This window comes from Limulus polyphemus, unplaced genomic scaffold (assembly GCF_000517525.1).
Source record: "Limulus polyphemus unplaced genomic scaffold, Limulus_polyphemus-2.1.2 Scaffold2203, whole genome shotgun sequence".
NCBI classification, from domain to species: Eukaryota; Metazoa; Arthropoda; class Merostomata; order Xiphosura; family Limulidae; genus Limulus; species Limulus polyphemus.
This window is the reverse complement of record NW_013667813.1, coordinates 117,958-133,749: the sequence shown is the minus strand read 5'-3', so window position 1 is coordinate 133,749 and position 15,792 is coordinate 117,958. Positions and strand designations below refer to the sequence as shown.

General features: G+C 34.3%; 1 protein-coding gene across 1 annotated transcript in view; it reads right to left on the bottom strand.

The window, feature by feature from the left end:
• Positions 1 to 15,792, bottom strand: part of LOC106466243 (PDZ domain-containing protein 8-like) — a gene marked incomplete at its 3' end in the record, with an annotated part of 176,655 nt that overhangs the window by 63,203 nt on the left and 97,660 nt on the right. The window contains exons 6-7 of the mRNA XM_022394222.1: positions 11,392 to 11,472; positions 298 to 511 (exon numbers count right to left, since the gene is read on the bottom strand). Coding sequence (XP_022249930.1) covers positions 298 to 511; positions 11,392 to 11,472 — 295 coding nt within the window. The remainder of the gene's footprint in view (positions 1 to 297; positions 512 to 11,391; positions 11,473 to 15,792) is intronic.

Below are 15,792 nucleotides of genomic sequence, written 5' to 3'. Positions count from 1 at the left end.
AACATAACAGCAAATGTACAATGTTTCGACAAGGTTTTGTCTTATGTTAAACTTATATTAAAGTTTTTCTTCATTACCCATTCAAGCCGTCTCCAACCATTATTAGTATCAAAGTGGGTTCCTTGTCATAGAATTTAAAGTAGTAGTATATGGAACACCATAGTTATAGTACTTTTTAGATCAAGCTTTCATATCGTTTACAAAATAATATTTCACCCATATATTATAGCTACTTCTAAATACAAAGTCTACAAAATATAAGAGACTACTTTCAGTTTAATGATGCCCAATACTTACCAACAGCTAGTGTACAACATAACTTATGAGACTGGTCTATATTGTGAAGCCTTGTACATTGTAAGACAGTAACTTCTAACAGACTTCCTTCAAAATTTTTGTCCATGGAAGGAACTTTAAATTCAGTTGTTATGTTATCTGGTAATGGGAAAAATGGCTTTATGCGCATCTTATAGTTTGGTAATGTGTGCTTCTTTCTCAGCATCTTTCGAATCTGGTAAATAAAAACATACAGTAGTAAAATTTTCTTTTTGATGAAGAACATACTAATTAGTCATATTTTACACAAAATGCAAACTAATAGTAAATTTTCTAGCTACTTCAAAAAATAGTTTGTTCAATTTCTCTTCCATAGTAAGCATTTTTTGTTAATGTTTAGAAGCTACAAATGTGTCAAACATCATGAATAAAAAGTCTACAATTAGATACAGTGTAGCCCCGTTACAACGCAATCATTGGGGTCCATAAAATGTCATCGCAAAACAAGCGGGGTTGCGCTAAATCGAGGTTCAAGAAAATCAATATTCAAACTGACCCAGTATTGACCTAACATCCTAAAACACCTCTATTTTTGCCCTCTTTGACTAGTTTTTTACACATTCCCTTTCTGGTAAGTAAATTACCTCTGAATTAAATAATTTTGTGAATGAATCATTGTTGTTACAGTAGAAATTATAACACAAATTATTTTTAGTAAGCTTTTTAATAAACAAAACAACAAATAAAAACATTCAAGAATATTAGCAATCATCATTTGCAGTTTGTTTCTTAAAAACTGATTGAGTGTTCCTTGCTTGAACGTAGCATGTCTCTAGCTGCAAGTGAAATCTAGAAAGCTTCTGAGTTAGAGGAATTTTATGTGGTCCACCTCCTGAGTTGCAAGCCAACGGAGGCTAGCCTCAAGGTGTTCAATGGCTTCAGACACTTTTGGTGGTGGTGATGGAGGCTCTTCATTATCCTCTTCTTGTGGCTCGAGAATTGGTACACTTGCCTCCGTCGGTGCTATAGTTACGTAACGGACAATCTTGGGGTCTGTCAAGTGCTCATATGTTGGGCATTTGTCGTCAACAGAGTGCCACTGGTGTAGCTCTTCTTTGCTCCATTCAGACAGCTTCTTTGCCTCACGCACATCTTCCTCTGTGAAGCCATACAAATCTGTCTCATCATCATCATCTGCCGTGATGAAAAGGCTACCCCAAGACCCTTCTCCCAGCATTTCTATACACACGACGAGCTGACTGCTGCCCAGGCCTTCCTACCTAAGTGGCAAACATCCTTCATGTTCAGGCTTTTCAGGTAGGCTTCAAGCATTGTTGAAGGATTAAGTGAAAAAAAACGTATGAAATGCATTTAGGAGGTCTTAGTGATTACACAAAGGAAATTTGAGATTTTTTAGATGACGAAAAGTATTGTAGCATACATGTTACAAAATTCTTTTAAAATTATATCTTTTACACAAATATTATACAAGTCATAAAATATTCAAACAGAAAGTTGTAGGATTCCTAGCTTTATTTTCTTTCTAGTCATAATCTTTTTTTTTGAATATCTGTTGGAGTACGTTTAAGTCCAAGAACTGACACCACCCTATAGACAGTTCATCACACTTGGCTACTGTATTAAGAAAGGAAAAAAATGATATGAATGGACTGAATTTAAGCCTCAATACTAAGTCTAAAAACATCTCTCAAGGCAAACAATTAGTCTTAAATAACTTGTCACAAAATGATGATATATTTTGAAATAAGAAGCATTAAAAGAACTTACCAATAGTCTATCTATATACTCCTCTTCAAGACAACCCAATTCCAAACATCAATAACCTAGTATTGAGGATACGATCAATGCTAATGAATTACCCACAACAGACAGGAAATTCTTTACAAATGAACCTAAGGCTCTTATTTTCTATCTGTCCCCAAAATCCACAGAGAAGGACAAATCAGATTGACCAATTGTATCCATATGCAGTTGCCCTACAGAATATTTATCTTGTTACCTTCATGACAACTTATCACTCTTTGTTGCAAGTTTACAAGCAAACATAAAGGACACTACTTCAATTCTATAAGTAAGAACTGGGTCAATTTGACCAAGCCTATCTTCAGAAAAATTTTAATACTGTAACTCTGAATTTACTAAGTGTATCTTCTCAAAATTTGGCAGGCTTTTAGTAAGCATAAAAAAGTCTGTTTTAGACAAAAAAATTTCAATAAGGTATTTACACTATAGATTTGTATGTGAATTTCCAAAATCACTACTGAATCAGTCTAACTGAAAGGTGATTTCAATGCTAAGAATAAAAATACTTTTCATTTTACACTTTTCATATTTCACTCACACAACCTCTAGATTCTCCTAAATGAATAACAAAAGAATTTCTCTGGGTGAAACTTAATATTTTATAAATTATTTTCTCTACCTTAACATTAACTGTAGAGAACTCATCAATGTACAGTGAGATAAAAAGTTGAAAAATATAAAATAAGTAATACCGTTGAATGCAATGAATGCAGTATTGATGAGAAAGTTCAAAATTACTTAATTGGAAAAATTTCAACAATTAACCTTTTCACATCTGTTTTATTTTAATTTTATGGTTTTATTTACTATACTTTGCACCCATTAGAGCAGTAACCCTCCCATCAAAATCAATAAATAACAGCATAAGTACATTAGATGCTTCTGGTAGAAATATGCATGCACTATGCTCAGACTTCAGTTTGTGAAATTTTAAACGTTTTATTCTACTGAAGTTTTGTTAGTCTAAGTTGAGAAGGTTCTAATTTTTTTCACTTGAGTTATTTTTGTTAGAAATATATAACAATGAATAAAAAATATACATAAATAACAAGGATTTGTAAGTAGTCACTGTGTGTACTCAAGCTCATTTGCACTTGAATAAAAATTGAAGCCATTCTTGTCGAGTCCCACAAATTCAGGTGTTTAATAAAAATAATTTAGGTTGCTTTCAAGCACACATTTCAGAACATGAGACTATACATTATTCATTAAAATAGTATGTCCCAAAACTCCAATAATTTATCTCGCTTTCTAAACAAGCTATAACTATGATGTTCACGCACACAATAATTATGACAGACTCTTATTTTATGGCCACCAAAGCTGTAATGAGTCTTATGTAGAGAAGTATCTGCTCTTCCTATTAATTATAAACCTGTCAATCGGCCACATAAAGTTGGTAAGCAAACAATTTTGAAAGTTAGATAGTGGGGAGGGGGCTTCTTTGGTGGATTCCAGAAATTTATTGATATCTCAAAAACCAAAAAGGTAGGAGGGACAAATTTTGGATTGTTCCTTGTAATCTTATTTAGTTTGTGTTTCAAACTGCTTAGAAGCTGTAGCAATATACTTTTAATGATAGAAAATTCTGAAGTGCAAAAATCAGAGTTCTGATGCACCACAGGAAACACAGAAAACTAAAATTAAGAAATTTTAAGTCTCTTTTTTTTTAAATTAAGAACTTAAAATGGAGATAAAGACTTGAATTATAAACTACATATTCATGCCAATGTTACTTATATACATTGACAATAAAGTTACCTAGCTAATTTTTGAGTTTTACACTGGCGAAGATTATAACATGCACAGAAGCAAAAGTCATAGTGAAAGAGCTAATCGAGAACACACACTTTATTGGAAAACAACATTTCCACTATGGATATAAAATCATTGCACACATCTATTCCATACAATGAAGGTTTAATTGTAGTAAAACATTTCTTCAATGAAATATCCTTACTTTATCCTCCATAACACACACTTTCATGTTTAGCAGAACTTGTACTTACACGTAATACCTTTAAAATATAATAGTAACTATTACAAAAAAACATGTTTGTTAAACAAAATGCGTCCAGCCTTTGCCATCTTTGTTGCATACATGATGTACTGTCTTTACAATGACAACATGCTAAAAAACATTTATTTTCCTATCATAATTCAAATGAAGTACAAAATGATAAAGTATGTTTTTTTGCAAGCTTTGAAAAATTAGACCTGTTATAATAAAGGAAGTTGTTCACAAGCCCCTTTCTTCTGGCATCGTATCATCAAACAATGCTTCTATCACTTTGATCTGATCTCTATGTGAATTCCTGCTATGTTAATATTCCATTCCTGCTGAAATGAAGATCTTTTTGGATTTTACAGTTGAAAAGGGCTTAACACCATAACAACCAAGGTTCGCTAAAAGTCAGAAAAAACATTTTAAGTTACAAGGACAAATTAGTGCTATTTTGTCTTAAACTATTGTGACTTTCCTCCTAGGCAGCTATGAGTGTCATAGTATGCTAGAAAAAGTTCAGAAAATTCACAAATGCTAGTGATTTCATTGGGAGCATACTGAAATCAACCAAATCAAATTTCACATTCTGTTCATATAATTTTGTTCTAAGCTTTATAATTTGACAAAGAAGAGCTAACTCAAAACATTGCTTTTCAGAAATAAAAATAAATAAAACTTGGGAATTTTGTAAGATATTCATTAACGTTTGTTAGTGATTGGGAAACGTGGCTGCCTTGCACAATAATCATTTAGGATGTTCAAGAGGTTATGAAAAGGAAATATGAAACTGCATGATGAAAATAAGTGTTTTTATTCTCAACATAAAAATTACCTTTCAGCTAGACTGACTCAGTAAAGGTTTTTTAAATTGACAGACAAATCTTTATTATAATCACTTTATTAAAAATCTGATATTTTGTGTACAACAGATTTGTAGTGTTTACTAAAAACTTGTCAACTTTTGTGAAAATACACTTAATACATTCAATTATAGTATATATAGTTTCACAGTTACATGGTTGGTCAAAACGACCAAGTATATTCACAGATGGTTAACTGACTGCTCTGAGGAAAAACTGAACCAGGAAAGTACCACATAGTAGTATGAAAAGTAAAATTTTAGTGACGTGATCAATGAATATATCTGAAAAGGTGAACAACCGATTTGTGAATGCTTCAGTGAACTATAATAATCTGAGCATATATGAAGATGGCTTTCTCTCCACAAAGATAAGTGTATGATTTGGAGGGGGTGAGTTTCTGGCTAAGGAAGAATGGCTTACAGGAAGTGTGCTTACATCTGGGAGAAGCCCACTCATGGAACTCAGACCTCTACAGGTGCTTCCAGTTTTCCTCACAGCCATCAATCTGCTACAATGAGCTTGGAACAGGGGAATGAGGGCCATCAGAAGCACTCCAAAGTTCTTCCCCTGAGATATAAGAGTATAAGAGCCCAAACGTTTCAGGATTGTTTGGGTGGTGTGACATCCAAAGGAGAGAAAAAGTGCTGCTGGTGGATGAGCTCCATCAACAGGAGCTGTTTTATAAGTAGGAAAGAAAGGGGGGGGACATTGTTCGTGAAAATAACTGATCATCAATGGAATGGCACCAAACCTATTTGTCAAAAGAGCTAGCTCACTGCCAAGATGGGAATCAGGTGTGTGTGGTAGCATTTCCTCATGATACTTGCTAATGTGAGTTGACACATCAGCATGAGGAACCGTGAGTATTGTGAGGTAATACAGATTCCCTGGGAGATGACCTGATTCATGAGAGGTGAAGAAACCTGGGATTTGCAGAGCAAATAGTTGAAGTGCTTTCAGCAATTCCAAAGGTCTAAGCTAATATTCAGCAGGATGTATGACTTCTGTATCCCACCTACTCAATGGTATTCTTCAGCCCAGGGCAGGCCACAAGTCCACCAAGGAGACACTCACATTAAAAAAAAAATTGAGCCTGTAATGGAAATGAGGTAGATCTCTCCCCAAGTGTGTGAAAGATAATCTGAAGTTCTCTTATCTATGTAGCAGTAGTTCTCCAAAAGTTAGTTTTCCTATAATGAAAATGTACTTCTGATAGGTACTTAGCTCTACTCACATAAATAGTTATTCTTGCTCAGTACTGCCCTCTATATGCAAAAACTTTTTTACTCATCCCACGAGCCCTTTTTCTCACCTCCATTAGAATTGACTAATTATAATGCATCTCTCATACAAATTGTCATGCAACAACCCTCCATCATTAAGGGTGCGACATACACTCATTACACATGCGACTCCCTCTGTTCAATTCTATTTAACTATCACTTCGAGTTTTGACAAAAAATGGAAGCACCAGCTTTCAGTGGGGAGGAAGTGTGAACAGCGGTAAGTACCTAGCAGAAATATATTTTCAGTATAGGAAAATTATAACTTCCAATACGGTACATTACCTTCACTGACATAAATAGCTAGAATCCCAAATTGAATAGGTGGAGGGACCAGTGTGAGAGAAAGAAAGAAGCATCCTTCAAAACCATCCAAAGACACTCCCTAAAATGAGATAGTCAACTTTTAAAATCTGATGAGGGAGACCATACCACATTTGAACCAGGTATGCTCTTTGCCCATTGTAGAAAGATGTCAAGAGACACATATCAAATTTGAAGAGAACTACAGCCAAAAAGTGATCCAAACCATCCAATATTTATGAAACTCAATCCCAGAAATTATAAAAGTGGGTAAAGTAAAAAGAATGTGCCCCCTAGGTGTAGAGTGACTAGGGCACAATAGACCATACATGGCAAGTCAACTACATACAAGACCCATGCCACTGGGAACTGACATCCATATGGGAGTAGGAAAGAGGATCATATCACCAGCAATTCGATTACAATCCAAAACCCAGACCACCAGGAACCAACATCCACTTGGGTGTAGGAAAGAGGATCATACCGGTGACAAGTCAACTACAATCCAAAACCCAGCCAGGAATAAGGATAATACCATCTTCACCTCAAGTTCATGAGACCAGCGGGAATCTAGTAACCCCCCCCCCCAATTCATGAACGGGGCATATGTGAATATGATAAATTTGTAGATCAAACCATAAACCTGACATCTGGTATCAAAAAGATGTCTACATAATGTAAACAATCTCCCTCAAAAGTTAAATTGACCGGAACCATCCCAAGCGCATTAAAATCCTCAGAATAAAAAAACGATCAAGGGATAGTTGAGGGAAAAGAACTGTAATAATCTGCAATTACCTCCATTGTGACCCACAACACTGATGGAGTATAAATGAGCGATGAATATAAACATCTTTAATACATGTGTGAGGACTTATGTTGATTGGTTCTACTCTAAATCCAAAACCTGGCCACTAGGAACTGACAACCACATGAGGGTAAAATAAGGGATCCCAATCAAAGGGGTGAACTGCAATTTTGGCATCTCACTTCCACTTGTTTTTATGCTTCATATTGGAAGATATCACATCATCTACACCAGCAGAACACCACCACCCTACTCACAACTGAATAGTTTTATAATCATTTCTATATTTTGATATTTTGTTTGTATTTCATTAACCCATTCAGGGGGATGTTTCCACAGTCCACAACCCCAGTGGCTTAGAACTAGAAAGTGGTAAGGACTCTCAAACTTCACTAGAAGAAAAGGGGGTAAAATGCAGTGGAGAGTACAGAGGAAGAATAACACCTGAGACAGTGCAATGGATAACCATGTAACCTTACTTTTTAAAAGCAGACCATGACAAATATATTCCATACAAAGCATGGCAGTGATGGGCAGCTATCCCCTTCTGCTTTACCCAAGAAGTCTGGGACTGGCAAACTTATGAAGCAATTCTATCACAAGGATAAAACTACAAGCGATCTTGTGGAACATCCAATCTCTGCAGTGTGCATTGCGTGGCCATGGAATTATAATATACAAGTCGACATGGCTTGACAGTGCATATTTGAACAGTTAAAGAATACCTGGCCAGGCACCACTCGCCACAGAGTGGGATCCAAACAATCAGTAATAATAAGAAAAAGGGAAATAAGGCTGCTGAAAATAAAATAAAGAATAATAATAAAAGATAACTTACCCAGTCAAAATCTAACTGAAGTCTGAAGAATATGATGGAAAATAATATACTGAAAAGGAAGAAACCATTATCCTATGAAAATAGTGAGAGACAAACATATTAGGAGTAGTCCACATGCCCGACTGAAGAATTTCCTCCAATGAACAATGAAGATGAGATGCCAGGGAAAGATAAGGTGTGAAATTTGATGGGAAGACATCTGGAACAAAGTGATGAACAAACTGAAGATATGATTTGCGACTGATGAGATATTGAGATATGCAAGTAAGCATTCACGGCATCCAACTTGGTCATCCACAAACCTGGAGAAAAAGCCCACCTAAGAGTGAGAAACGACTCCATGGTAAAACGGGTAGATTGAGAAATTGATTGAGGCGGGACAAATCTATTACAAGCCCCCATTCTCCAGTTTTCTTGGGGACAACAAACAACCTGGAATAAAAGCCTGGAGAAAGATGTTGAACAGGTTCAATGGCCTGTTGAGACAAAAAGTCTTGTACCGCCAATGACAGATGCTGGCAGGTGATAGGATCCTGAGGCATAGAGAAGGAAACGAGTACCAGAGACAAAGGAAGGGAGTAGAAATTGCAGAACAAGTCAGTCTGATAAAACCCGATTAATCCACTGATCTCTGGCAAAAGATTACCAAAGGGGAACAAATTCGCACAATCAAGTTCCCACCAGACTGTAACCTACTGAGTAGTTAATGGTACTGTTGGCACTGTGCCCATCTACATTAAATAAAAACAATGAGATGAGGATTCCCTGGTGAGAGGAACAAATAAGAACTAAGAAGGATTAGGATAGGAAGTAGGAGCTTGTCGAGGTTCTGACTGCAACAAACGAGCTACCATAGAGGAAAAGATAAGAGTATTGAAAACATACCACTGAAGAAAAGGGGCCATACATAATTCCCTTAGATAAGTGGGCAGCAAACAAACCTGGGACAAGGCCATATTGCAATCCAGAAGATCCCAACAACAGAGAAACCACGTGTGTAAAGCAAGGGCCAAAGATGACAAACAAGGCAATATGGAGGTAATAAGGGAGAGGCTGTCCCTCCAAAAACCCTCAGGATCTCAGTGTATTGCCTCGGAAAGGAGAAGGATAGTACATAAATACCATAGAAGTGAAGTAAGGGTAAGACGAAGGCGTGGAAACTGGGCAGGGGTTAAACGCACAGGAAAATCAGGGAACACCTCCACACAGGTAAAATAGACCCCAACTTTTGAGACTTGAGAAACAGACAGTCACCTGATAGTAAGCCAAAGCAAACTGATCCATAGCCCATGGAGGACAAGGCATCTTCATTATAACAACAACAAAAAATTAATGAAGAAATCCCACTTCAGAATTGAAACTATTAAATTTACAAGCAAGAAGCACACGAAAAGCAAAAAATGTCTGGACACGAGTACTGCCAAATGAGAAGTGATAGTTAGGTAGAATTGAATAGGAGTCACATGCGTAATGAGAGTATATCATACTCTTATTTGTGGAGGGTTATCACATTATGATTTGCATGAGAGATGCATTGCATTGGAATTAGTCAATTCCAATGGAGGGGAGAAAAAAGACTTGTATCATGTGTTAAAATATATTTGCATATAGAGGGTAGCAATGAACAAGAATAGCTATTCATGTGAGCAGAGATACTGTATCATATCAGAACTAGTCATGAAGTTCTCAAGGAAATTGTCACATGTACTTAACAGTGTATGGGTCTTTCTTATAGAGTGAGGGTGTTGAATTCTCTACCATCACTGAAAGTGAATTGGATGGCTTTTCAGTGGAATAGGTCTTACTTCATCTATGGCTCTTTCTTATACAGTGAGGTGTTGAATTCTCTACCATCACTGAAAGTGAATTGGATGACTTTTCAGTGGAATAGGTCTTACTTCAGCGAGGTTACTTATATTTACTTTTCTATGATGTCAACTAACACGAGTGGACCAACTATGTAAAGTGATGCAATATTCCACCCGTCTATGGTTGGTGGCTGTTCCAAACAGTGAAGACACATTCAATGCGGACAACCATATTTAGCTGAAGTTGGTTTGCATGAGTACTGATATATAAGGTAGTGACAGAATGACTACTAATTTTGACAACAAGAATTTCTGCTACTAGTTATTTATTTCATGAGGCCTCTAATATAGTGTGACTTTTACCACTCTCAAAGAGCAGCATTTTACACAACCACAACTACTGACACATGTGGTTTACAAGAATAGCCTGTTAAAAGTTACAAGTATATCCCGATGAAATGTGGAAGTTATAAACATGTGTAGGTGAACATATGTTTGTGGTTATGTGTATGTGAGTACACATATATATATATAAAATTTTACACAAAGTCATTCATAAGTTTTGTCCACACAAAATAAATCAATCAATAAGAGCATGGCCAGAGAGAGAAACTTTTCAATCAGAATGCACAAATTTCATCCAAATGTTATATGTAGTTAAATGTAAAGCTTTATACAAAGAAACAATATGACTGTTGTTTTAATTAATTCTGGTGTGGAATATTTCAGTTTTCCCACCAAAACATTTGACAGATAGTAAATTTGCTGGAAAGAAAGAAGTAACAGGTGAGCTCATGTCACATTTCCAGGAAAATACAGTTTGATCTGTGTTTATTGAGCTTTAATTTGCAGTACTGCAGTTGGTTGGACTAAAATGTAAGTGAGCAAAATGAAATTATGTGTTTGAAACTGGCATAACAAATTTAACTTGGTATATCCAATGTTTTATTTGATTATGGAGCAGTATTTTTTATTATGCAAACTGAAATATTCTCAAAGTACCCAGTTTTGTGAATAATATTACAAAAGTTTATACCATAAAGCTAATTATAATGTGAGAAAATGTGGACTGAGCAAAAATACTGGAGGCAATATTTAACTGTAACACCTTCTTAAGAGGTGTAGCTATTCTCCTCCTTGCTTAACTTTTTGCTGAAGGATGTAGCAAAATTCATATATCTGTTCACCAGCTGGGTTAAAGAAAATTCCACATGTTCTCTCTACAAGTACCTAAAAAATCCATAATGATAACCAAGTCTTGTGTTGTAAAAGCAACGATACAAAATACAGAATTTAAAAAACTAGATATAAAAATATAAACAAAACACTATTGATAATTTCAAGCAGTTCTACTATTATAGTGAATAACATGAAAATGTTTACCTGGGTAATAATAAGTGATGTCACCTGTGGGACAGATCGACCTTGGAAATGTGACTCAACACCAAAGTTAACTACAGGTTCCTTAAAAGAAACATAAAATTTCCTTTAATATCTGAAAATTGGTGGTAATCTAAGCTAAAGAAACAGATGTAAGTATATTGAAACATTAACCACAAAATTAGGAACAGTTCCGTTAAATTGTTCTTTACGTCAATTTTGATATATGAAACTTTTTAGTATGTTCAATGGAATTTGTCATTTTCAGGACATTTAAGCATTTTTCATCATATGATTTAATCTATTAAGTAATTAAAAACAAACCACTTCATATTTTCTTAATCATATATTACAGAATTAAGGAGAAAAAACAAAGACAATTGTATGTTTCACAAATACTTCATTTATTAATGACTATGGTTTTGCTAGTAATGGCATCATCAGGCAAAGACTGAAATGGTTTGTGAACAGATTTACATATGATAAACCAAAGAGCTGAAAGTAACTTTGAGACAAGTGGGAGGGGCTTAAGTTGGTTTGGTCATTGAGAACTTTTTCACAATTTGTTTTTAGACTTCTATTTATTTTTAAAATTTCCAGAATGTTTAGTTTTTACCTTTTTGCACAGATATGTAAAATTTTGCAATTTTTTTCCAGATGAAATTGGTGTTTTGTTTCAATAAGGTGGGATGCAAAGGTTGAATCCATTTTCCTTAATTTTGAACTTCTAGAATGTTCTTTAATTCTTATTTCCATGGAATGTCCTGTTTTACCTATGTATAGACTATTGCAGTTGTGACGTGTTTATTGGTAAGCACCACTGTTGCTGTACTTTTGTATTTTGTCTCTGTTGTTGCACAACATTTTGTCTAGATTGTTTGTACAGTAGAAGGCTGATCTGTAGATTTTTCGTTCACTGTGTTATATATTTTGTGAGTAGGTTTTCCAAAGTACCTGATCTTAAACCATTTCTTTTTCTTTATGTTGTTGCTTAGATCAGAACTTCTTTAAATTTAATGACTAAATATATAAACAAAATGATGGGTTAGCTATGGGCTTTGCTTTGCTCTCTCCTTTGCTTGTAGAATTTCCATAGATAATTTAGAGAAGAAATTGTTTAGTGATGAAAATAATACAAAACATGTCAAATGTTGGTACAGACATGTTGAGGATATAATTTTTCTGTTTTTGTGAAAACAGAAACATTAAATTTTTGGACTTAGATATTGTCATAAATAATGGCATACATTCCTTCAAAATTTTCAGAAAACAACTTATTATGACACCACCATACATGCTTCTTTAAGACATCTGATATCTCACAAACTTGCCATATTCCATAGTTGGTGGATAAGCTTATCACTATACTTTTGTAGTCTGAAGATTATGAAACTGAATCAAAAATAATAAAAGAAATTACTGTCAACAATGGTTATACAACAAAGTTAATTGACACATTGTTGTTTAAAAAATTAAAAGCTATTAACATAAAATCGATATACTCACATACTGTAACAAAGGACAACATAAAGAAAAAGAAATGGTTTAAGATCAGGTACTTTGGAAAACCTACTCACAAAATATATAACACAGTGAACAAAAAATATACAGATCAGCCTTCTACTGTACAAACAATCTAGACAAAATGTTGTGCAACAACAGAGACAAAATAAAAAAGTACAGCAACAGTGGTGCTCACCAATAAACACGTCACGACTGCAATAGTCTATACATAGGTAAAACAGGACATCCCATGGAAACAAGAATTAAAGAACATTCTAGAAGTTTAAAATTAAGGAAAATGGATTCAACCTTTGCATCCCACCTTATTGAAACAAAACACCAATTTCATCTGGAAAAAAATTGCAAAATTTTACATATCTGTGCAAAAAGGTAAAAACTAAACAGTCTGGAAATTTTAGAAATAAATAGAAGTCTAAAAACAAATTGTGAAAAAGTTCTCAATGACCAAACCAACTTAAGCCCCTCCCACTTGTCTCAAGGTGAATGTCAAGGTTACTTTCAGCTCTTTGGTTTAACATATATAAACATGTTCACAAACCACTTCAGTCTGTACCTGATGATGCCTTTACTGGCAAAACCGTGGTCATTAATAAATGAAGTATTTGTAAAACACACAACTGTCAATCAATTCTATAATCATGGAGTTTCACCAAGTACCAACAGTTTCAAGTATTCATTGGTCATACATTATAATAAACTATTTTATGCCTCTCTAATCAACTGTTACCCATGTTAGCATAAACTATACTAAATAACCAATTTTTTTTGCAACTTCTATCCCTAGACACTCATTTTACACAACTTATTACACTACAACTGTAGCTGGTATAATAGACAACTAATACAAAATAAAATGCTTAGTACTGAAAACATATAATGCTTAACAAATGATATGCTTGGTCAAGGCACGTTAATATAAATGACAACTATCTAATGTGTTATTTGTAAATTACTTATTTTTGAAGCAAACCACCAAGAGTATTTTTCAGATGTTAATGTTCTATTTTGTCCATAAGTTTCAGTATATAAGAAATGTTATTAATTCCATTATCATTTTTGTCTGTATGAACCAACAATAAAATAGGACTAGGATCATACAGCAATAGTTTCTTCTCTTCATGAAGTAATTATTCTCCATAATGACCTTAATCCCAACTTGGAGTCGGCCTGTATTTTGTAAGCCAAGAATTTTTACACTTTGGTGGCCAGCCCAGATAACAACAATATAGGATGAGCATGTTCAGTGACAGAGATTAAAACTCATGACCCTTACATTGCAAAGTGACCACTCTAACTGCCAGGCCTTCTCTTGATTATGTAATATTAACTAAATATGATAAGCTACTTTAAGTCATATTTACTGGAAATTTTACTTGACATTAAGTGAAACATACTTACTGCCACTATGAATAATCAAATATTTTATCTAATATCTTATAGAGTGAGGGTTCTAGCAATATTTACTGTGTACAATAACACAGTAATAAATAATCATAGTTGGCTATTTGTTTTTCATATTTTGTTAAAAGGTATAATCAAGTGCATAAAAATTCATAGTCTACTGCATTCTGTTTGGCAGTATCCACATGCAAGACGATAAGAGTTCAATGGTATTTAATACTTATAATCACCAAACTTTTAATACTATGTATAAATATAACACAGCTTTCATAATCCATTTTTATATCATACACAATTACTAAATGTATGTGTTGGTGCACACCCAAATAATAAAAATATAACCACATATATTTTATGAAAAATATCATTTTGGCAATCTACTATATAGTAAAAATGGAATTTTAAAATTCTTAAACAGTTTCTATAATGACTATTACACATACATTCCCAATAACATATCAACAATGGATTGAAATGTCTCTTAACCACAGGTATCATACGTCAGCTAGCACTAATTTTTCTCTGAGTAACATGGTTACTGTAACAAAAATATCCTATTTACCAGCCTAACATTTCAGAATACAGTTATTCCATTCTGAGTGAAGTCTGAAAACAAGATGTAATAAAATATATTAGCATAATGAAAACAGGGAATTTAGAAAACAAGGAAAAGAAAGAAAGATCTGTACACATAAACTGCAAAGAAGATTAGAATGTACAATTAAGCATTACTTTAATAAGAAATAAACAATAAGAAAATCATATACAGTACTGTGCAAAACTGTTAGGACAAGAGAATATTTTGCCATTCTATCTATTTTATTGGGCTAATTCTTCCATGCCATTACATAACGTAAATTTCAACACTATGGTAATGCTTCACTAATTCCTGTTAACAATTGAATGAGCCAGGGTGAGTATACTTATCATTCTTTAGAATTCCAATATACTTTTACCAAGGGCATGACATAATGGTTCTGCTTGAATGAACATACTGATCAAATTTAGGGTCTGAAATAACTGTTATGGTACCCCATGCAGTGTCTAAACTACAGAGAAAGAAGCTAGCAAGGAGCTAGCATATGGTACTGGTATATGCTAGAAGAAATCAATATAATAACACTCCACAAATAAACCTTGATAAAAACAGTGTTTAACACTATATATTAAGTTTTGTTGTCATGCCACAGCCCAAAAAGCGTAGAGAATATTTAATTGAGCAGAGAGTTCGCATAAAAGCTTTACATGATGCTGATTGGACTCTCCAACAAATTGCTGCAGACTTGAAATTCTCCCCAAAAACTGTTATGTACACCCGAGATCGTGAGACTGAGACAGGTAAATTTGGAAAAAGAAAGAAAGAGGCAGAACACCTAAACTCAATGATACTGATGTTAAGTATGTTATGTTCATTTATGCAGCCTTCGAGACAGAAGGAAGACTGCCACTGATCTCAAGCATGAGATAAACGACCATGTA